Source organism: Physeter macrocephalus, chromosome 17 (assembly GCF_002837175.3).
Source record: "Physeter macrocephalus isolate SW-GA chromosome 17, ASM283717v5, whole genome shotgun sequence".
Classification (NCBI taxonomy): Eukaryota; Metazoa; Chordata; class Mammalia; order Artiodactyla; family Physeteridae; genus Physeter; species Physeter macrocephalus.
This window is the reverse complement of record NC_041230.1, coordinates 37,528,539-37,551,156: the sequence shown is the minus strand read 5'-3', so window position 1 is coordinate 37,551,156 and position 22,618 is coordinate 37,528,539. Positions and strand designations below refer to the sequence as shown.

Here is a 22,618-nt window from a genome sequence, read left to right as displayed (position 1 = left end):
CAAAAAAAAAAAAAAAAAAAAAAAAAAAAAAAAAAAAGATGTTAAAAAAATATATATATATATACATATACATATATATGTATATATACACCAGCCTGGAATAACCCCCTTCCATCCTGCTCCCCTCCCTGGGTTAATGAGGGGGCCGCACCTCTCCAAGCAACCTCTGGCTTTTGGAAGTCCTACAGATGAACCATGGCGCCAGGGACAGCGTGCTGGGTGGGGACCAACCTATCAGAATGAAGCCGGGGCTTCCCTCGTGACGCAGTAGTTAAGAATCCATCTGCCAATGCAGGAGACACAGGTTTGAGCCCTGGTCCGGGAAGATCCCACATGCCGCGGAGCAGCTAAGCCCGTGTGCCACAACTACTGAGCCTGCGCTCTAGAGCCCTCAAGCCACAGCTTACTGAGCCCGCGTGCCACAACTACTGAAGCCCACGCGCCTAGAGCCCATGCTCCGCAACAAGAGAAGCCACTGCAATGAGAAGCCTGAGCACCGCAACGAAGAGCAGCCCCCGCTCACCGTAACTAGAGAAAGCCCGCGCGCAGCAACGAATACCCAATGCTGCCAAAAATAAATAAATTAATAAATAAATAAATTTAAATAAAAATATGTTTTTAAAAAAAGAATGAAGCTGTATTAGGAGAGCCAGTGGGTGCTCTGCTGCCCCCTGTGGGACAAAGCAGGAACAGCACACTTGGGTGAGAACTACCTTGCTGGAGGAAAAAGAGGAGGAGGGGTAGGGATCAAGCATCCCTCCTTATCCCCACACTTGATCTTTGGCACAGAGCATCCACACTCTCCCCCTTCTCCTTGAAGTCAGGGTCCCTATGCTTGGGGTCCATCCTCAGCCTCACGAAGTAGGCTTTGCATCCTCCCAGGTCTGCCAAATACTCCACCCAGAACATGCCGCACATTTCTGAAGGTCTTTCTGCCAAAACGCATTGTCCTGGGAACATCAGGCCAGTTCCAGACCCGAAAAATCACTCACGCAGTGTCTGTACTCAGCAAATGGAAAGGGGTCCTGAGGAGCCTTTCATAGACTACTAGGTGTAGGCAACTGTGTTCATCAGGAAAAAAGATAGGGACTTCTCTGGTGGCGCAGTGGTTAAGAATCCGCCTGCCAATGCAGGGGACATGGGTTCAATCCCTAGTACAGGAAGATCCCACATGCCGTGGAGCAACTAAGCCCGTGCGCCACAACTACTGAGCCTGTGCTCTAGAGCCCGCGAGCCACAACTACTGAAGCCCGCGCACCTAGAGCCCGTGCTCCGCAACAAGAGAAGCCACCGCAATGAGAAGCCCGCGCACCGCAATGAAGAGTAGCCCCCACTCACCTCAACTAGAGAAAGCCCGCAGGCAGCAACGAAGACCCAACGCAGCCAAAAATAAATAAATAAAAATTTTTTTTTAAAAAGGGAAGAAAGATAAACATGAGGATCAACAAATGCTAGAAAAATAGAAAATGATGGGAAGGCAGAAACTTAATTGTAACAAAATTTGGTAAATCAAGCCAAAGACTGATTATTGGCAAAGATTAATAAAATTTGATAAACCAATGGAAAATTAACTTTAAATACAGATTTACAATTCATAGATAGACATATAGATAGAGATACAGAGTTATAACAAGAAACCCATAGGCTGTGTTTTGGGCCAATTCAGTGGTGATGGGAGGGCGGCTGGGTGGGGTGGCAAAGGGCATAAACAAATGTTTTATTATAGAAAATTTCAAACATATACAAAAGTAGCAGTATTAGGATAACGAAGCCCATGTACCCACCACCCAGCTTCAACAATTACCAGCTCATGAAAAATTCTGTTTCATCTATATCACCTCCTGCTATCCCCCCTACTTCAGATTATTTTGAGGCAAATACCATACTTCATATAATTTTATCAGTAAATATATCATTTTTCTCTAAAATAATCCCTTTTTTAAAAAAATCATGACTACAATACCATTATCACAACTAAAAAAGTTAACAATTATTCCTTAATGTCATCAAATATCCAATGTTTATATTTCTTTGGTCATTCCACTGTGTTTTATTTCTTTATTTCTTTTTTGGCCACGATGTGCAGGATGCGGGATTTTAGTTCCCCGACCAGGGATCGAACCCATGCCCCCTGCAGTGGAAGCGCAGAGCCTTCCCTGGACCACCAGGGAAGTCCCACTGTTCTACTGTTTTTTGATTGTTGGTTTTCTTGACTGTCTTCCCCACTGGATCCGATCAGGGACCTTGGCAGCCCCTGCTGTCCATGGATGGGGTCAATACAGCTGTGTTCACACACCCAAGTGAAGACAGCCACTGATCTGTAGGTGAGCAAAGACACTAAGGGCCTAGCTGGCAGGAGCACCCCTGCTCCAAGATGAAGAGCTGTTCTTAGCATGAGTGCTGACCAAGCTCAGCCAGGTGCTCAGAGCCCCCGCCTCACCTCACCTGGGGTACCCTGCCAAAATACTCACACAGTCCCTGCTCCTTACCACCGTCTCTTCAGCCAGAACTTCCAAGGATGGGGCCAGGGCATAAAGATTTGGCGAAAATGTCTTGGGTACATTTGATGTATTACCCTTCCTGAGCTCCATGTGGCCCAACCAAGATGTGGGCGCATCTGGGTGCCTGATACCTTCACCCTGCACCACTATGGGAAAAGAAACCCCTGGGGTGGGCCACTGAGCCCAGCTATGGTTTCTGGGGAACAAAGGTTAATGTCAGTTGCCAGGGAGGCCTTGACACCAGGTAGGACAGAGTCACCAAAACAGCCAGCACCATTCCCAGGGGAGAAATGGGGACTGGCCCTTTGTTTGATTATCCATGGACCACCTCCCCAGAGGGGATTTCCCTCACTCCCCTGCTCCTCCCCTTGGCCATAGCAGGTGACCCTCTGAGCTCCTAGGACTGTTACCCTGGGCCAACCACAAGCGAGTCCAAAGCCAGCCTGATCCCAGAACAGACATCATTGCCCATCTGTGGAAGAAGACTGCCACAGGCTCACCCTCTGCAGAGCGCTCCTCTCCACACAACTCTCTGCCCAAGACCAATTGCTGTGTTGACACCAGGCCAGAAGCTGCCAGATGATAACCTATGGTTTCCAACTGCTTTCTGGGAGGACTTCCTCAGGCCTCGCCCTGGTCAGAATAGCCCAAACAGCCTCTACATCCTCCTCCTGCTGTCTTGGGCCAGCTGTTTGTATATTGAGTCCTGGAAGCTGACTCAGCCTGCATCCCCTTCCCCAAGTGGCAAATGTGTAATAAAGTGCCCTTGCGGGGGGCGGTGAGGGAAGGCTGGGGCAGGTGGGGTCCTGTGTGTCCCACCATCTCTATGAAAGGGCAGTCCTCACATCTGCCCCGTGCTGATGAGACCAGGAGTGGGCACAGACCTGACAACGCAGGGCGGAAGGGAGCAGCCATTAGCACTAATGAGGCAGGCGGCCTGAAAGCTTTTTACTTTGAAGCTCCTCGCCCACCCAGGGAACAGTCCGTTCGGCCACCTTGGCTTCCAGGAACCCCAGGCAGAAAAGGGTGCGGGGGCAGGAGCAGGGCTGGGGTCTTGGAGAAGCCTGGAGGAAGAAGGGGGAGGAGAGGTAGGGCCAGAGATGGAGGCAGAGGGCCTGCTTTTGGGTAAGTGGGCTTCTCCCCTCCCCTCTCTCCCCTCAAAAACCCAGGGTTTAGGTCTGCACCCCAACCCCACCCCGCTCTGGTCACTGGCCCATCACCCCCTCCAATGCCCTTGACCCAAGTTCCTGGAAGCAAAGGGAACATGCCATGCGTAGGGTCTGAATGAGCATCTCCGGGGCCACAAATTAAATTAAGTGTTCAGGGCCGCCTTCCTTGTTATTGCTAATCGTTCCAGCCTACCCATCCCCATTCCCCAGGTCCCTGTCCTGCATAAATGTGGGGGCTCTGGGCACCCTATCTTGTTCCCAAAATTTGATTGGCTCCTGGAGACCTCACTCCAAATTGGAGATCAGTACCCCTCTTATAGAGCCCAGGTTCCAGTGAGAGAGGCCTGAACTGTGCCCCCACCCTCTGGGGGGGGGCCCTCATGCCCTGGCTGCAGGGAGCTGTCACGTGTGGGCCCTTCATTAGACCCTGCCATATAAACTGAGGGCATGGGGTGGCCAGGAACTCTTGGGGCAAGGATCCAGGAAGCAGAGGTAAGTCCTCAGGTTGGGCAGAGACTCCTACTCTCTAGGGGTCTTCTATCTGGGATAGGGCACCTAGAGGGTGTTCTAGGGATGAAGAGGGACTAAGTGGTGGGTCTTCCTGTTGAGCCAGGCCATGCTGACCGCAGTGCTGCTGAGTTGTGCCCTGCTGCTGGCAATGCCCGCCATGCAGGGGGCCCAGATGGGCTTGGCTCCCCTGGAGGGCATCGGAAGGCCTGACCAAGCCTTGTTCCCAGGGCTCCAAGGTCAGTGTGGGCAGAGGTGGGGATGGGTGGGGCCTGGACACTCTCTGCCCACGAACTATTCTGCCTGGTATGAGCCCTCTTTCCCCCTTCCAAACCCCAGGCCTGGGAGGTGGGTGTCTTGTGCATGGGGGGTTTCTGCCCTCACATCATCTGTCCCAGGCCTGGGCCTGCAGCCCCCGCTGAAGAGGACAATGGCACAACAGGCGGAAGAGGCTCTGCTGCAGGAGGCAGAGGCCAAGGCCTTGGCAGAGGTAACTGCTCAGGAAAAGGGCTGAGGCCACAATCTCTGGGTGGGGGGATCAGGCATCAACCTCTATCTCCACTTCGGTGATCCTCTCACTTGGGGTGACACTGCAGACCATCCCTCCCCATGCTCCACTGATGTCCCACCTTGATTGGGGCAGGTCCTTGAAGCTACTGCTGAAGGCCCATGTTCCCCAACTCCTGCAGGTGCTAGATCCTGAAGGACGCAAGATGCGCTCCCCGCGTCGCTGCGTAAGGCTGCACGAGTCCTGTCTGGGACACCAGGTACCATGCTGCGACCCATGTGCCACGTGCTACTGCCGTTTCTTCAACGCCTTCTGCTACTGCCGCAAGCTGGGTACTGCCACGAACCTCTGCAGCCGCACCTAGCTGGCTGACGTCGGGGTCGGGGCTGGGGCAGGGGAGCGACAATAAAGGATGGGACCAACCCCAGGGTTGTGGCGTTATTTCGAATGTGACCGTCGGAGGGGGGAGGTCATGGCAGGGGCGAAGGTGTCTCCAAGCCAAGACACCACACACACATCCCTACCCCAGGGCCTGCGCTATCCCATCATGAGTCACTTACATGCGTTCTCTTATAGTGCCAGGCGCCGTTGGGAGAAGCAGAGGAGGGCCGCGCTCCTACCCTTGAGAATCTTATATAATAAATGCGGGTAAGGGAGGGCGCAATGCAGCATAGGAGCTGTAGCTCCAGGCAGGCTAACAAAACATTAGGCTCCAGGGCCTGCTTGCGTTAACTCGACGCGTGACCCGCAGCGAAGCCTGCCCCTCATCGGACCTCAGTTCCTCTCAGGGGAAGGCTGACTCAACAGTCTGGAATATTTCCAAGCATAAGAAGTGCTGCCCACTCCCACCTTTACTCCTCTGGCCGCCACAGCACCACGTGCACCAGACTCGGGAAATCTAGAACGAAGGCCCAATCGAATCCCCGCGGCCACGGGCGCCACCTCGCGGCCGGCCTTGGACACTCCAAGCCGCTCCCGCCGGGGAGCAGGAGGCCCTCCTCCCTTCAGCGCGCAGGCGCCAGTGGGCGGTCCCCAGCCCACACCTGCGCAACCGTTCTGCGAGAAACCACCCGGAAGCCGGGCGCCGCTCAGAGCCCCGCCCCGTTGTGGTCACGTGGGCCGCTTGCGCGTCACCTGATGCGCTTGACAGCCCACTGCGGGCGCCGCGTCAGCTGATCTTGGAGTTGTGCTGCGTGCCGGCAGGTCCGGGTCCTCCGGTCCAGCCGCCCCCGCCGCAGCTATGTCTTTCTTCCCGGAGCTTTACTTCAACGTGGACAATGGCTACTTGGAGGGACTGGTGCGCGGCCTGAAGGCCGGGGTGCTCAGCCAGGCGGACTACCTCAACCTAGTGCAGTGCGAGACGCTCGAGGGTGAGCCGCGGGGCTGGGCTGCGGGTCCTCGAAAGGCCGGCAGGGAGGCCGGAGCGGGCCTGAAGGTTCTGAGGTCTGGGAGCGGAAGCTGGGGGTTCTCGAAGGGCCTGAGAGGTCAGGGAACCGGATCCGGGCCTGAGAGGCCTGCTGGGAATCCGGGGGCTAATGGCGGGTGCGCCGGAAGGGAATATACCTCCATTTGCGGCTCCGTGTGGGCCCAAACGCAAACGAGGCTTTAAGAACCGCAGTGGTTCGCCTCTGCTGGGGCCACTTCTTCCCCGTTCTGCCAGCCATGTAGTTTGGAAGAGAGGGTCTTTCGGGAGTGGTTAGCTGGTGTGAGATGTGCTCATACAAGCCTCTTTACCCTTACGTAGCCAGAGAGCTGTCTCGTGGCAAAGCTTAGGGAAGCTAAGCGGAAAAGTCCCCGGCTTTCCCTCCCAACACATACACCAAGGGCTTTGGGCTCATTGTGTCTTCACGTTGGCCTGCGGAGTGAGCCTTTCTGGGGAATTGCTGAGGCAGCTTAGCGAGAGTTTCCTCTCATCGCCGATCCACTGGCTGAGCAGTCTTCTGAAGGCACTGTTTGGGAGAGCCCTGAAAGTCGGGAAGTTCATACACCTGTATTTGACAATTATTCCCACCCGCTCCATGAGGGTGCCTGTTCAGACAGGGTTTCCTAGTACAAGACTGGTGAGAAGCTGAGTTCCACTTTCTTCTCAGGACACACAGCTCCAAAGTGGAATTGACTCTGTGAGGCACAGCATCAGATTTACTGAATTAGAGACTTCCCTGATTCCAGTCTTCTCTTTCTCCTCCGCCTACCCACCCCCGCCCCCCAGGTGGTAGTGAAGGGCACAGTGGCTGGGCTGTGAGTACCCATCCCTGACCTCCAGGTGATATCCTCGAACAGAGGTACTGCTAGCCCCCTGGTTGGTAGCTGGAGGGGGAAGATGGCCAGATGATTCACCTTCTGGAGGAAATTTTCTCGTCATAAACTTACTGAGGTTAAAAGTGAGCTCAGTTAAAAAAACAGTTATGTACCTTGCAAATTGGACCCGTAATGTGAAAATGAATACCTTTAAGTTTTAAAACTTACTGCAGTTCAAATACAATTGTGGACATTATGGTTTTAACATAAATGTGCAAGAAAAGTCTTTCACCTCCCTTATGAGAGTGGAGGTGGGGAAGGAGAGGAGAGCACCTTAGGGTGCTGGGTTGTAGGAACTTGCCAGCAACCTCATTGTCCTCACTGTGGCAAACAGAGGAGAAACACAGGGCAGGGCTTGGCACACAGTGGTATTTAATGGGAGTTTTGTGGACTGATTGGGACTGGAGGAAGATCTTTATTTGCTTAAATCTGAATGCAGACACCGTTGATTACCAACTGGCATTTGGTAAACTTGTTTCTCTTCTAGGCTTTCCTCACTCCTGCTGCCCTCCTACCCCACCCCTGTAGAGCTTCTGGGAGCACGGGGTTCCCATCTTCCCAGCAGACCCTCCATCATCCCCCATAAACATGTTAAGCCATTCTTCCTACAGCACTGCTCACACGTGGTCCCCTTGTGGATCACCATCCAGCCCTTTAGTGTGGCATTCAGGGATTCCTTCGCTCTCTCACACATGTTTCTTTCCCTCATGCAAGCCATCCCCCAGCTTTTGGTGCACTTTGTGTGGTGGACTTTGAACTTTCAAATCTGACTTTGAATCCCAGCCGCGCCAATTACTGAATCACCTTAGACAAGTTATTTTACACCTCTGGGTCTTGGGTTCTTCATCTGACACATTAACAGCACCTATCTCACAAGGTTGAGAGATGTCAACAAGTTATTATGTGTAAAACACTTAGCTCAGCACCAAGCACAGAATAAGTACTAGGTAAATGTTAGCTCGTTTCAGTATTATTTGCGCTAGCTATTTTCTCTGCTTCCTTCTTACTCCCGTGAAACACAGTGATTCCCACCCTTTAAGGCCCAGACCCAGTACCATCCCATCTTAGAACCCCTTTGTGGACATGCTAGGCTAGAATGTTGTCCCCCTCCATCCACTTGCAGCTCTTGTGTTTGTTTGTGCTGCTTTCCTAGAAGTCTGTCAACACAGAGTTTGAGATTCTTGGGACTCTAGGCTGGAGATGTTCAGGACTTTCAGGGGCTGGAGATAACCAGAGGCAGGAAGGATTGACCAGAAACTCTACTTGTCTTCTACGGAAAGGCCTTCTCTGCTCCTGAAGGTCACCCCAGAGGCCTGACCTCCAGCCCTTTGTTGCTGGGTGTTTTTGCCTCCTTATCTTCAGGGAAAATGCAAAGAGAGAGGGGAGAGGGGAGGGAGGTGGGAAGGAGAGACCAAGGAAGCCTGTAGTCCCTATGAAATCTGTAGATGTGTCCTGAGATGATGAGGTTTCCAAAGAACATGTTTTAGAAGTGGAACAGTTTCCAGAAGACTCAGGACATTGGGTGGAGGGTGTTTATTTGTTCTGCAAGGTACGGGAAGTACATATAGACCCTCCACCACACCCTAGCCTTCCTTCTTGGCTTCTACTTCATCAGGGCATGTGCTACTGACCTCTTTTGCTACAACTCAGCCTCTTAGGACCACTGAAGTCCATGTATCCTCCATTGTCCATCTTGCTTGATTGTCTCTTCTCAGAGGTAGGAGAAGGTCCTACCCCTTGGTGAACTGAGGGGACAGAGCTAGGTGGTCACAAAAGCTCTTTTCAGCTCTGAGTGTTTCTGGATGTGTTGAGTACCTTCTAGAAGCTGGGTCCTGTGCTAGGGACTTGTGGGGAAGAGGAGGTGGGTCAGAGATACACAAAGAGAAATCATACAGGATTACTTTGAATGTTTTCATTCATTCCACATGTACCTGTAAAGCACCTCTTTTATGCCAGGCACAGCAGTAGGGTCTGAGGTACTTTGCTGAATGATGTTCCCCTGGACCCTCATAGTCTGGGGGTGAAGGTCGTTGGGGCCAGAAGACATTAAGAGATCAGTGTAGCATAGCAGTTACAAAGGTGGGCTTACTACTGCACGGCTCTGTGGCCATGTAACTGCTCTGTCCTGAGCTTCCTCATCTGTAAAATGGAAATAATAATAAATAAAATGATACATATCTTTACTGATGGGGTGGTTGTGAAAGCTAAACAAGATAATCCCTGTAAAACACTTAGCATGAACTTGGCACATGGTAAGTACTGAGTCAGTGTGCTAGCTGCAGTTATTGTTATTTTAAAGCAAAGGAAATATATAATTGCATTTTAAGGGTGTTACCTGTGAAAGGGACAGTGGAGAAATGATAGAGAATCAGAGGGGAACTTTCTGTAGAGAGTGTGGCTGGTTCAGGCCCTGCTGAGGAAGGATATTCGAGCTGAGGTGTGGACAATGAGGAGCCAGCTGTGCAAAGAGCTAGGCCAGGGATGGGGTGGGGTGGGGTGGGGGGCATTTCGGGCAGAGCGACCAGCATGCCAAGGAGAAATAGTTGGGCCAATCAGAGGGACCAAAAGGAGTCCTGGGTGGTAGGGTGCGGGGGACAAGAGCACAAATCTGCTCGGAACCCAGACCCTTGGTTTAAAAACATCAGGCTGAGCCCAGGGGAGGAAGCCCCTGGCCCCTCAGCACTGGGTGTGGAGGCAGAGAGAGTGATGGCAGGGGGCACCACTTTGCACAGAGGCCTGCCGAATTTGAGATGGTCGAATGTGACTAAGTGAATGTATTTCAGATCATGAGCAACATATATCGTGCTAATTCGATGTTCAAGTCTTCGTTTGCTCATTCAAAAAACATTTCCTGAAGGCCTACTGTGTGCCAGCTTCTGTGCCTCATAAGAGAGCCAGGCAGGTATTTCAGGTATTACCATAGTTCTGAGCTTGAACCCTTAGCTTTGACCTTGGCTTCAGCCTAAAAGCATTGCTATTAATTTGTCTGACTGGCTGCTGGGAATACAGGTATGAGTGAGACTCTGGTCCTGCCCTGCAGAATTTCCCCTTTCCTCTTTTCTCTTTAAAACTATTTATTATGGAAATCATTAAACATATACAAATTAGAGGGAATAGTATAACGAACCTATAAGTAATAATCACCTAATTACAACACTCATCAACTTTTGTTGTTATCAATCTTGTTTCAGTAATAGCTGCATTTATCCTCCCACTCTCAAATTACTTTGAAGTAAATCCCAGACAGCATATCATTTCAGCTGTAAATATTGGTGTTTCTAAAAAAGGTCATGATTTTTTTTTAACATAACCACAATCTGATTAGTCCTCCTTTAAAAGAGACAATAGTTTTTGATGTCATCAAATATCCATTTCGTCTTTAGATTTGTCTGATTGTCTCAGATGATTTTTTAATACAGTTTGTTTCAAGCGGGGCCCAATTATGATCCATATATTTCAATTGATTTATGCTATCAGAAGTCTTTTATTTATTTATTTATTTTTTTTGCGGTACGCAGGCCTCTCACTGTCGTGGCCTCTCCCGTTGCGGAGCACAGGCTCCGGACGCGCAGGCCCAGCGGCCATGGCTCACGGGCCCAGCCGCTCCGCGGCATGTGGGATCTTCCCGGACCTGGGGCACGAACCCGCGTCCCCTGCATCGGCAGGCGGACTCTCAACCACTGCGCCACCGGGGAAGCCCCAGAAGTCTTTTAGTATATAGGTTTTCTGTCTCACTTTTCCTTTTATTTACTGAAGAAGCTGAGTCATTTAATTTATAGATTTTACTTCCATCTCAACTTTGCTAATTATATTCCTCCTGTATAGTTTAACGTGTTCCTCTGTCCCTTGTTTTTCCTGTAAATTGATAGTTAGATCTAAAGACCTAATTAGATTCTGGTTCCATTTTTTTAAAAAAAGAATATTTAATAGATGACATTTGTGCTTCTATTGAGAGTTGTTTCTCTTTAGTTGTTTCCCTTTTTATGACATAGGAACCATTGACATTTATTGCCTAGAACCATTATTTCATTAGGGGTTGCAAAATGGTGATATTTTAATTTTTTGTTTCCTTCTGCAGTTGCTAGCTTGAATACTTCTATACCTGGAAATTGCCAGTAATCAACTATTTGGTTACCCTGAAGTACAGTCTGTATAGGAGAGGCAGGATAAATGCTTAATTCTTTCCCATATTTACTAGCTTCCAAAATAATGAGTTGGTTTTCCAACATCCTCCAAAGATGACTAATGAGGTTTGTTTGTTCTTCTTTTTGTTTGTTTAGTATCATAACACACTTATGGATTTTAATATATTTGTTGTGCTTCAGTCTTTTAACTTTATCGGTGCTCAAATTGTCCTTTGGCCAGTGGGAGCTTATACAGTAGGCTGCCTGTTGTATAAGTTTTTTGACATAACCCTGTAGCCTTCCTTACTACTGAGATGACAGTATATTCTAACGTTATCTTGTACATTTGTTGACCCAGACCTAGAGTCATCGTTTCTCTTAGGGGACCTGATTCTTTTCATAGGAAAATGATATTTAGAGACCATAATCTGAGTCCAGGGGTTTCTCACTGTTGCTGAGTTGGTCATTATTTCTAGGATTTTTCTATGAATTAGCTCCCTTCTTACTTAGAAACTTGGAAAATACAAAGAAGCCTGTGGCTTGCTGGATTATACAGCTGTAACTCAGCTGATGGGTACCAGATGCCAGTTCCTAATTTGGAATGGGGGCTCCCCCTGACACTTGGACCATTCAGTACATATCCTTCCTGTTGTAAAGAAATATGCTTAGCATACAGAAGGAGAAACCTCGTGATCTTCTCAACTTCCATGTGAGTTAGGTGGTCCCGAGTGGTTGTTTTCCTCAGCCAGTGAGTTAGATGCTCAGGGACCATGGTTGAAGAGCTCACATGTGTGATATGCTGGTTGTCTTTCAGAACACTATATCCCTCTCTGTTCTGAATCACTTGTCTTTTGTTCATTACAACATTTCCTTCTGCATTTCAACATTATTTCACAAGACACAGTCTCATATAGGAAGAGGAAAGTGAGACTCCAGGCTGACCTTGGCCAAATCACCAGTCACATCAAACTGCAGATGCAAACATAGATGGTGTCTCCAGGAGTGGCACTAATTAGTTATTAGTGGCACAGTTAGTTATTCAGCACTAATTGTAGTGTGGCCAGGAATGTGGCCGGAAAGAGATCAGCTTTGAACGATTGCAAAAACCACAGGAAGGGCTTTGTCCTGAATGCAGGGGATGGGAGGGGAAAACTGCTGGACTTGTACTTCAGAATGTACCTGCAGTTTGAAGTGTTTTGGGGGTCGGGGTCACACTGAAGGTGGGAAGAACAGTCTGCAGAGTCTTAAGTAATCCAGGGCAGAGAAGATGATGGCAGCCTGTCTTCAGGCATTGGTAGGGAGCATTGTGGGGGCGAATTATAGGAAGAGGAGTGGATAGGATTTGAGGGTTGGATAAGGAGACTGAGGAAGAAGGAAGAGTCAAGGCTGATATCTCCTCTCTGGCTTAGGCAACTGTGTAGGTGGCAAGTGAAATGATAGTGGACTGTGGAAGGAACAGGTTGGAGAAAGAGTGAGAAGATGGGATTGAGGGATCTGTGAGCCATCTGAGTGAAGATGTGGAGACTATTTTTGCTGCTCAGGTGTGAGGTCTGAGCTTGGGGAATCAGGGTAGAAGTGTGGCCACTGACCCCAAGAGAGAGCATAGAATCAGAAGAGTAGAGGCCCTAGATCAGACCCTCCCCGCAATAGGGCTTCCGTTAAGCAAGGGTGGGGCAAAAGATGGTCCTGCCAGAAAGACCAAAGGCATCCCCTGAGAGGTTGGTAGCCCCAAGAGAGAAAAAGAAGCGGGTGGTGACTGACAAACATGACCAAGAGATTGAACTAAAGTCAGACAACTCTCCATTTGGTTTTGCCCTTCAGAGGTCATTGGTGACCTTAATGAGAACAGAGGAGATCAGGGCTAGAAGCTGACGGCAGTGCATGGAGTGGATGGGCAGAGACAACATACAGAGAGTGGAGCTCACCAGTGAACTCAACTCACTGATGAATCCCTGCTCAGCCTGTTACTGGCTTTGTGACCCTGGGCAAGTGGTTTATCTTCAGCTGCACAATGAGAGTATTTTTTAAAATTAATTAATTAATTAATTTATGACTGCATTGGGTCTTCATTGCTTCGTGCGGGCTTTCTCTAGTTGCAGCAAGCGGGGGCTACTCTTCATTGATGTGCGCGGGCTTCTCATTGTGCGGGCTTCTCTTGTTGCGGAGCACGCGTTCTAGATGCACAGGCTTCAGTAGTTGTGGCTCTCGGGCTCTAGAGCGCAGGCTCAGTAGTTGTGGCGTGAGGGCTTAGTTGCTCCGCGGCATGTGGGATCCTCCCGGACCAGGGCTCAAACCTGTGTCCCCTGCATTGGTAGGCGGATTCTCAACCACTACGCCACCAGGGAAACCCACAATGAGAGCATTAATAGAATCACTCTGAAATGTTAGTGACGTGTAAGCACAGGGCCTGGAGCCGAGAGAGCAGTCAGGGAAGCCAGCTGCTCCCACTGTGGTCATTCCTTCCTGTCACTCCTGGGAGGCAGGCACCATGCTGGGCCTCGAGTGGGTAATGAAAACATGTCACACAGGCCTTGCTTGGGGGCAGGTGTGCCTAATGGACAGACTGGTGGACATCAAAACAGCATTGAATGTCCAGCAGGCACGGGGTACACCTTGGGGCAGTGGGGGCATGTGAGGAGTCACAGTTAAAGGGTACGGGGCTTCTTTTGGGGGTAATGAAAATGTTCTAAAATTGTGTTGATGGTTGCACAACTCTGAATATACTAAAAACCATTGAATTGTACATTTTAAATGGGAAGATTGTATGATACATGAATTATATCTCAGTGAAATTGTCACACACACAAAATTAGCCAGGTCAAGGAGGGGGGAAGCAGGAATGGCATTAGCAGTCTCAGCAACGTGAAACTGCATAGAACATCAGGAGAACTTTGGGAACTGGGAAGAGAGAGCAGAGCATGTGTCAGGGTGTGCAGGGCTGAGGGTGGATAGGTGCACTGGGCTGGTTCATGGAAGGCCTTGGGTGCCTTGGAAAGATACATAGCTTAGGAGGGCTGAGAGTTGTGTTTAAAAAGAGAGAGAGAGAGAGAGAGAGAGAGAGAGAGGTTCTTCAGTTAGGTCAAGGTCTGTGTGTGGGAAATGTCTTGCTTAAGAGTTTATGTTCTTGCCTGGAAACACTTTGTTCCATTTTGTTTGTCAGAGGAGAATATATCGATTTGGTGAAACGGCGTGACCATGGCTTAGACAGCAAGACAAGCTTAGCTTGGTCCAGAATTCCTCAGAGTCAGATGTGATCCAGAGGAAGAGAAGACAGGGTTCTGACAATCCAGTGACCACAAACACGAGAGAGGAGCTCGGGAGGCGTTGGGGGAAGGGTGTACACATGGAGAGGGTTTGCACTTGGACTGAAGGGAACAACTACATTGAGTCTCTGAGCTGTGAGAGCCTGGGCCCACACACACCTGATGTTTTCCCCTCAGTGTTTGATGGCCCTTGTTGTCCCGACTGCCCCAGGCAGTGGCATTGCTGTGTGAAGAGACATCTCCTCCCTACCCCCAGCACCCAATGATTGGTAAGCTGGCATGGATGACTTGACTGTTCCTCTCCAGCTGGCTGCTGCTGTAAGAGGATGAGGCCCCAGAGCAGGGGTGGAGGCGAGGGGTAGGCAGGAGGGAGGTCTTGCTGCCATGAGCCAGCTTGGATTTGATCTTTCAGTAGATGAAGGAGGGGGGAATTGTGAAGGGGACAAGCGTTGGTGGTGTGATGTGAAACTTGATGTGGGGCTCAGGAGGTTGGGTTTAGGAGGAGCCAGGCTAGAAGCAGGTGCTATTCCAGCTCTCCGGGTGAGAGAAGGGGGCTCAACTGGGGCAGGAGTGGCGCGTGGGCGGAAGAGGGACTGGGCCAGAGACAAGCTTAGGGCCTGAGACTGATAACATTGAGCCAGTCTGCCTTAGGTATGGTGGTGAGAGGGGTTAGAAGTTAGGATTTTGACCTCAAGTGTCTGGGTGGGTGCTGGAACTGCTTCTGAGATGGGGCCCGCCGGAGGAGGAGAAGGTTTGGGGCATGGACAGGGTGGTGGAGGAGGAGGTGTTCTGTCTCAGAAGTGCTGAGTCAGAGTATCTGAGGGAGGTGGCTGTGTGGATCTGGAGCTCAGGGGAAGTAGCACTAAAGATACCAATCTGGAAGTCATCAGCACACTGGCAGCCAGCAGCTCAGCCCACGCCCGGCCGTCTGTTGGCTTTCAACCAGGGCAAGCCTCCCTTGGAAGCCTGGTCCTGCCCACAAGTCCTGCCAGGAGGCTGGAGAGCAGCCTTAATGGCGGGCCAAGTGGACATAAGCGTGGCCTGAGGAGGATACCTGGCGTGGAGCCTAATTTGGCGAGCAGAGCAGGGAGAGCCACAGCCAGGGATTCCCCTCCAGATCCCTGCCGTGCCTCCTGCATGACTGGGCATGGTGGTTTCTTTTCTTTTTTTTCCTTTTTGGTCTCCTTTTTAACTAAACATAACTTGAAAAAAAATTCCAAAAATAGAGTTGGTGGAAGGGTGACTTGGTGTAGATCCTTGGGGGACAAGTTTTTACTGCCTTGTTTAAACATTGCATGTATATGTGCCGTGTGGCCCTATATACCCATTTACAGGATCGTATCCCTTAAATTAGCACAGGATGGCGCATACAGAGGTGTTCACACCAGCCCTGTTGGTAACTGCAACCTGTTAGAACCAGTGGAGTTAGCCGTTGACAGGCTTTGGTTAAATAAATCATGGTCTGTGCTTATAGTAGAATACTATTCCAGTGCTCAAAAGTGTGATGTTCCATGAAGACTGATTTAGAAATATCTTGCTAGGTGAGAAATTGCAAAGTGTTGCGTGTAATATAGTCCCATTTTAGTAGAATGCCCGGTAATGTGCACATGGAAACGTGTTTGGAAGCATAGACAACAAGTCTAGAGTGGCAGCCTCTGCAGAGAGGAATTGGAAAGGCTGGGAGGGGGAATATGTCAGTTTTAAATTTTATGTATCTTCCATTGTTCAAATGTGTCGTAGTGAACAAATGTTTTATAATTTAAAACATCCGCTAAAGATATGTAAAATAAAGGAAATTTGAACATACAGGCGAGCAAAGAGAAGGTACTTAACACCCATCCGCCATCCAAGCCAAGACCCCTGCTGGTGACCCTGGGGTGTTCTTCCAGATTTTCGTTCACAGCATTGTAGGGCTGGTCTGAGCCTTAGGGAGCCCCCATCAAGCCCCTTCTCTTTACACCAGAAGACTCAGTGTCCAGGGGATGCATGAGGGCTAGGGCCAGACACTTCATGTCACTCTGACTAGAGCCCCAGAGCCCCTGTCCACGTGCAGCTCACCTCTCACCTGCCTATTTTTCTCTCTTTCCCTTGTCGCCTCTTCCCCACTACTACTTCTTGCTTTCCCTTCACTGATTACATCTTGCACTAGTATATACTTTAGCCTGGTTTTATCTGGGAAGCTGTTTATGGTCAAGATAGTCCACACAGGAACTGATAATCCCCGTTTCATAAGCCCTGCCCCAGAGTTCATGTCAGAACTTTCTCTGGTGGGTGTTAACACACTTGTCCTTGGATTTACTCCCTGATTTCTTGGGCCTGGTTTCTGAGGTGGAGCCAGTGTCTGAACCTGTGCTTAGGACCTTTTGAGGTGACCTCAGCACAGGCAAATGTCAGCCATCCAGGACCCTTGAAGATGAGGCTTTCTGGGTGACCAGGGTTTCTGATGGAAGAGAGGGAAAGATCCAAATTTTAAACATTTTGCATAAACCCATTCTGGAATGTATTAGTCTCACTTTCTTGCTTTCACAGTGGCACACACTAAACATAGCAGTCTTTCTCCCGAATTAGGGCTGTTAGACTTGAAACGAGATGACACCAAACCACTGTCCCTGAGGGCCCAGGTCTGCCTCCAGTAGTTTGTCCCTGGCCCCCTGTGGTCAGAGCGCCTGCTACAACACCCTAGAACCTTTTCTTACTTGGAGCTGTTCTTGTGCTTTGGGTTCAGCTGTTAGATGCACTCCAGCTTGTTGGAAGGGTCAGCGTTAAGAATGAACAGGTGTGAGGACATGATGTAATGGTCTCTCTTGTAAATCACCTCTGCCTGCTCAGGGTCAGGACCCTAGGGCCTCTCTGGGTCACCAGGACCTTTCTTGAGTTGTGTGTGAGGCCAGGCATCAAGCAGACCGTGGCTCCCTTTCTGGCCAATTGTGTGATACTATGCATGTGATTTAATGCCTTGAAGCTAGTTTGCCCACCTGTAAAATGAAACAGAAATCACTTGCAGGTTGTTAGGACTCAACAGCACATGCCTAGCCAGAGTGAATGCTCAACAGATATTTGTATGGTTGGATGAGCGGCAGGTCTTTATTGGTACTGCAGGGGGCTAGAGTGTGGGGTATGGGGGAGGGGAAGCTGAGGCCCCCGTCCTGGAGGGGTGCACCGTGTTGTAGATTGTCCTGTTTCTTGGTTATTAAGCACTTTTTTTTTTTTTTGGATACAGCATTAAGCATTAAGCATTAGAGACGGGATAGGAGCTGGATAAAGGGATTTGGAGATTTGGGAGCATCTGGCCGAATTGGAGGACAAGGGTGTAGAGAGCTGAGGATGACCAGGCTTCCTCTGTAATCTCTTCAATTTTGCCCCTCAGAAGGCCCGTTGCTTCACTGATGCAAGACAGACCAGTCCCTCATGATCAGACTCATGCTCACCTTGTCTCCATTCTGGCTTTCCCGACTCACGTCCATCTCAGTCCTATTCTTGTTCTTTGTGACACATTTCTCCATGGCTCTGCAGGTGCCTGCAGCCTATTCCCTCAGGGATCAACGGCTGGGGGAGATGCGGACCGGGAGTCTGAGGCTGTTATTAAATCGCGCGGAGCCAGAGCAGGGCCTCTGGCTGTTGACGGTGCCATCCTCCCTTTGGCCACAAGGTGGTGGAACAGGACCATTCCACTGCCTGAGAGCCAGGGAAGGGGGTGTGGCCGGACCCACTGGTGCATCTCCTCTGCTTCTCTGTGCAGTACCTGCCTTTAGCCGCTGTCCCTTGAGACTCTGCCCTGGGCCCTACTTCCCTCACCCAAGCCCCAGTTGGCCTTCCCAGATTAAGTAGGGCTCGTGGCTCAGTGTCTCCTGCCTGTCCATCTCTTCCCACCCTCACCTCCCTGTGCCCCAGCTTCCTGGGTTAGGAAGGGGAAGGCCAGAGAGAATTCCCTGATGCTGTCCACCTTGTGCCCAGTGTAGGCTGCTCCAGCCTTGACCACCAAGCTGTCCTTGTTTGCTTCCACCTGGGTCATGCTGGCAGTCCTCAGAGTCGGAGCGGCAGCTTCAGCTTCAGCACAGTGTGCTAGCTATGAACCAAGGGTCTTGGGAGCTCCAAGTAGGAGCTTGAGGCTGCCCAGGAGTCAGGGCCACGCTTCCTAGGCTCCTAGAAGCACCATCCTTCCCCAGGTGGCCTCCACTTTGGTCCTGCTACTCTGGTCCCTCCAGGAGACGGAAAGTTCATCCTCAGGACAGACTCCTCTCCTCCAGCCTTCTTCAGCACTTTGGGCGACATGTAGGGGTGCATGTGGCACATACAGGTACATGTGTGTAGGGTGACTCTGGGAGAGGCCCAAATCAGGCACCCCATACTCTCTAGAGTATAGGTACATACAGTCATGTTATCAGGTAATTGACAACTCTCCACCCTGCACCCCAATTTGGAGGGGTCTTTCCATTGGCCTTCCTGGCTTCTGCCTCATCCAACACCGACTCCTTAGTTGATTAAAAAAAATAAAAAAACAAAAAAATATCCTGTGTGGGAATATTGGCCTTCCTCTTCTTTTAGAGGCAGGAAGATCAAGGCCCTGAAAGGCCATTTAGTAGGCTGGGCCTGACACCTGCTCTGCCCATCTGCACTCAGCACCCTGCAGCTCAAGGGGCTGGGGTGAGGCTGCCCCCGTGTGAGTGTGGGTGGTCCTGAGGGGTGGCAGGCAGACCTGCGGCGGGGAAAGAGATGTGTGGAGGAACAGCCCTGACTGGGTGCTGGGCACTGCTTTCCTGGCCAGCTCTGGCCTGGCCCTGGGCCAGACCTTGTCCCCCCTTGGCCACTCAGGCAATGATTTTCAGGCTTTGACCTCAGCTGAGTCTTCGTGTTTGGCTGGAGGATGGGGCTTTCCCCTCCAAGGAGTCATCTGTGGTGTCTTTGCTGCTGCAACTCAGCTTTTCTTGCTTGCCACACTGCTCCACAGCCCCGGGCCTCCCCGGCACCTGCTGTGAGCTCTGCCAGGGCTGCTTCCTGGATACCCAGGCCTCTGGCCTCACCCTGAGGCCCTGTGTGGCCCTCAGGGACTGGGGTCGCACAGAGTCAGTGAGATCCAGGCCTGATCAGGGTAGAGAGTGTCAGAGTTGGCCAGGCCCCTGGAAGTAACCTTATCCAACCCTCTTATTTTACTTGGGAAATTGGGTCCAGGTGAGGCCCAAGGCCTTGCTTATGGTCTCCTGACACCCATCTTGCTCCTCCTGTCCAGTCACTCTACATTTTTGATTCTTTCCTTCATTTGTTCACTGAAGGCTGCCTGGACTATGCCTCTTTGTGCCCGGCCCCCAACTCGGGAAGGGGTGGTCAGGTGAAAGAGACCCTGATTCTGGGGCCCTTGCCATTCCGCCAGGGCTTGCCACATGGTATCTAGCTTGGGAATTAAGGGTTGGGAGTCGAGGAATACAGGTGAGCTGTGACCCATGACCTGGCACACAGGGCCCAAGGATGCCAGTCATGGGTCGTAGCTCACCCATTTCCCCCACCTTCAACACTTTAAACTCCAAGCGAGATGCCGTGTGGCAAGGCCTGGGGAAAGTGGAGTGCTATGAGATTCCCGGAGCAGGCGACCACCTCCTAGGGCCGGCCTGAGTGCTGATCAGACTCAGTCTGGTGTGTTACTGCTTCCCCTGTGTGTTTCCTGTCAGCCCCTTGAGCAGGGTGGGTGAGGGGGTCAGGGGTCCTGGACAGGACCAGCTTGGATGCTACTGTTCCTGCCACTTCCTGCCTGGCCCAGGCCTCTTGGGTCTGCTGGGCATGAGTATGGAATGGATCAACTCTGCCCCTGGCCCGGGTTGCTTGGTCTTGTTTCTGTGAGCTGCAGGGAAGGAGGCTTCATGCTGAGAACAGCATGGCTCGCAGCCCCAAATGAGGCCTGATCCTGAGAGCCCATCCACAGGGCCTAGGTCTGAGCACAATGAGTATTTCCATAGCTTGGACTCTAGGTACCGTGGAGCCGGCAAGATGCTCCAGCCAGGATCCAGCCTGACCTGGCTTAATTTCACAGGAACAGCAGCCCCTGGGACCCTAAAACTGCTTTCTCCTAGTTGAAGTGGGCTCCATCTTTTCTTAGGGTCCTTCCTCCAAAGGAAGGACTATGCATGTAGAACAGAAGCCAAGCATCAGGGGCAGAGAGGATTGCTCAGGCGGTGTGGGCCAGCGGACCCAGGAGCCAGACATGGGCATGAGCCAGCTTTTGAGAAGCTCCCTGCCACAGCTGGCCTTTCCTGGGCTGCCTGGCACCTGGCCACACAGGGCCACTTTACCTCTTCTCATTCAACACCCAGGCAAACATACATCTTTGGGAAAGTGAAAAGAAGCGCTTCGCTCGCAGCCCCAGATCCACTCCAACCTGCATGCGCTGTAACTGTGGTGGTAAACCTGGAGAAGAAAGGGCTTGTTCAGGATCAGAGTACAGGGCAGCAGCAGAGGTGTGGGCCCTGCCTCCCAGGGAGAGGCTGGCTCGCTTGATTCTCAGCCTGGGCTGTGGAGGGTAACAAGGGAAGCTGCCCTGCAAGCCCTGTGTCTCCTGGGACATGCCAGTTCCATGGAGCCCTGGGTGCGGATGTCCTGGTGAGGGGCTATCCAGGCGGATCTCCACTCAGTCAGAGGAGAGCTTCTTGGAACTTGCCCTGGGTGCAGCAGTAACCAGTTCTGCCCCTCCCTTTGGCACGTGGGACTGTCACCTGCCTGGCACCCTCCTGACTGTCGGATGGGTTGACTTCCTCATGGGCTGTGAGTGATGCTTTCATTCTCCCAGCTGCAGGGACGAGATGTTCCTGAGGGTAATTACATGTGCTTCTGTCACCACCTGCCACCTGTCTCGGAGCAAGGAGAAGGGTGGTGAACCTTGCTGCCACCTAGACAGCAGACATCCTGCTGCCTCCTAGACAAGGGGAGTGACACTCCCACTTATCAAATCTCTGATTCTGATATGCTGGTGGGTGGTGTCACCGACCCTGGTGTCATCCGGGCCACTTCTACAAATCAGCCCCATCCCCCTTCTGCAAATGCCGCACCTCACTGAAAGGCCTCCAGTATGAAACAAAATGCCAGCCTAGGGACCTAGGAAGGAGAACTCGCTGTCCTTTTCCTGCAGGATCTCTGCCTCATGCCAACTGAAACCCAGTAACTTGCATGTGGCCATGCCAGCAGTAGCCTCCAGGTTCTTCCCGAGACTGCTGGCCCGCCAGCCCGGGGGCTTCCCACGGAGCAAGAGCTGCCCTTGGCTGCACCAGCTCCCGCCTGCTCTCGAGGACGGCAGGGCAATAGCTCACCATGTGGTGGGTGGTGCAGAATTGGGTCCTAGCCTCTGTCCTGGTCCTTGGGGTCAGGCTGCCCAAAGCTCTGTATGATCCTGCTCATAGGTGAGGTGAGACATGGGCGTAGGGACAGGAGTCCCAGATTTTGAGCCCACTTTGTTCGTCCTTCCCCAGGAGATAGCAGCGTGTGGCCTGTGCGTGTGTGTGCCTGTGCTGCACAAGGGCCCCTGGGGAGAGGACACACCAGAGCCCTGGGGAAGGGTCGGGACCATGGGAGGGAAGGGTCGGGACTATGGGAAGGAAGGGCAGGGACACCCTGTGGAGCGCTGAGTGGGATGGCCTGAGCAACAGACTGGAGTCAGAACACAGACCACCTGACTGGGACTGAGCCTCTCCGTTGGGGAGCTCTGAGTGGGATCCTCTCTGTGGAGCTCTGGGTGTGCCGTGCCATGCTCAGTTTTCTCTGTATAACACTGTCTCTGTTCAGTGTCTACCCTCGGAGGCTGGCACTGCAGGGCCTTTCACCAGGTGACTGGCCAGGAGCCTGGGTCCAGAGATTCCACCTACTGCTCAGGGCCAAGCTGTGGGACAAAATTTGAACTCAGGTCACTGTGGTCCCAAAGCCCAGGGTCTCTCTCCCTTGTCCCACTAAACCACCTAAGGAGCTATGTCCTGAAACCAGTGACCTGGCAAAACGGGGCTTCAGGGAGGGGCTGTTGCTGTGCATGGACCTTGTCCTGGGCTAGCAAGAGGCCATGGACACGTCAATTTGGGGTGGGGGCAATGCCAAGGCTCTGGATGGGGAACGCCAGGTGGCACCTGAGGGAGGGGAGGAAGAGCTGGTATTTGATAGGAAGAGTTGGAACCCAGGGCTAGTCAGTTACATGAGGTCTATAGGGAGCCTGTGATGGGCCCTGCTAGAGGCCTGGGGGTGAGGAGGATGCTTAGTCTGTGCTGCAGCCCCCAGGTAA

The 22,618-nt window shown here is 51.5% G+C and overlaps 2 protein-coding genes and 1 long non-coding RNA gene across 6 annotated transcripts in view; 2 read left to right on the top strand and 1 right to left on the bottom strand.

The window, feature by feature from the left end:
* AGRP (agouti related neuropeptide) overlaps positions 1 to 5,088 on the top strand; it is a 39,734-nt gene extending 34,646 nt beyond the window's left edge. Inside the window, exons 1-3 of one of the 2 annotated variants that reach the window (XM_007125902.2) lie at positions 4,287 to 4,416; positions 4,576 to 4,667; positions 4,867 to 5,088. In XM_007125902.2, coding sequence (XP_007125964.1) covers positions 4,287 to 4,416; positions 4,576 to 4,667; positions 4,867 to 5,049 — 405 coding nt within the window. In that variant the 3' untranslated portion in view covers positions 5,050 to 5,088. Of the gene's footprint in view, positions 1 to 4,286; positions 4,417 to 4,575; positions 4,668 to 4,866 lie in introns of those variants that run through there. The other variant, XR_008615480.1, reaches the window with a different exon arrangement.
* Positions 1 to 5,906, bottom strand: part of LOC102992374 (uncharacterized) — a 20,474-nt gene extending 14,568 nt beyond the window's left edge. The window contains exon 1 of one of the 2 annotated variants that reach the window (XR_003676419.2): positions 5,820 to 5,906. This is a non-coding gene — a long non-coding RNA (uncharacterized lncRNA). Of the gene's footprint in view, positions 1 to 5,245; positions 5,402 to 5,819 lie in introns of those variants that run through there. The other variant, XR_008615481.1, reaches the window with a different exon arrangement.
* The window catches only part of ATP6V0D1 (ATPase H+ transporting V0 subunit d1), a 38,592-nt gene continuing 21,800 nt past the window's right edge, over positions 5,827 to 22,618 (top strand). The window contains exon 1 of one of the 2 annotated variants that reach the window (XM_007125900.3): positions 5,827 to 6,055. In XM_007125900.3, the coding sequence (XP_007125962.1) occupies positions 5,926 to 6,055 (130 nt within the window). In that variant the 5' untranslated portion in view covers positions 5,827 to 5,925. The remainder of the gene's footprint in view (positions 6,056 to 22,618) is intronic. The other variant, XM_028477483.2, reaches the window with a different exon arrangement.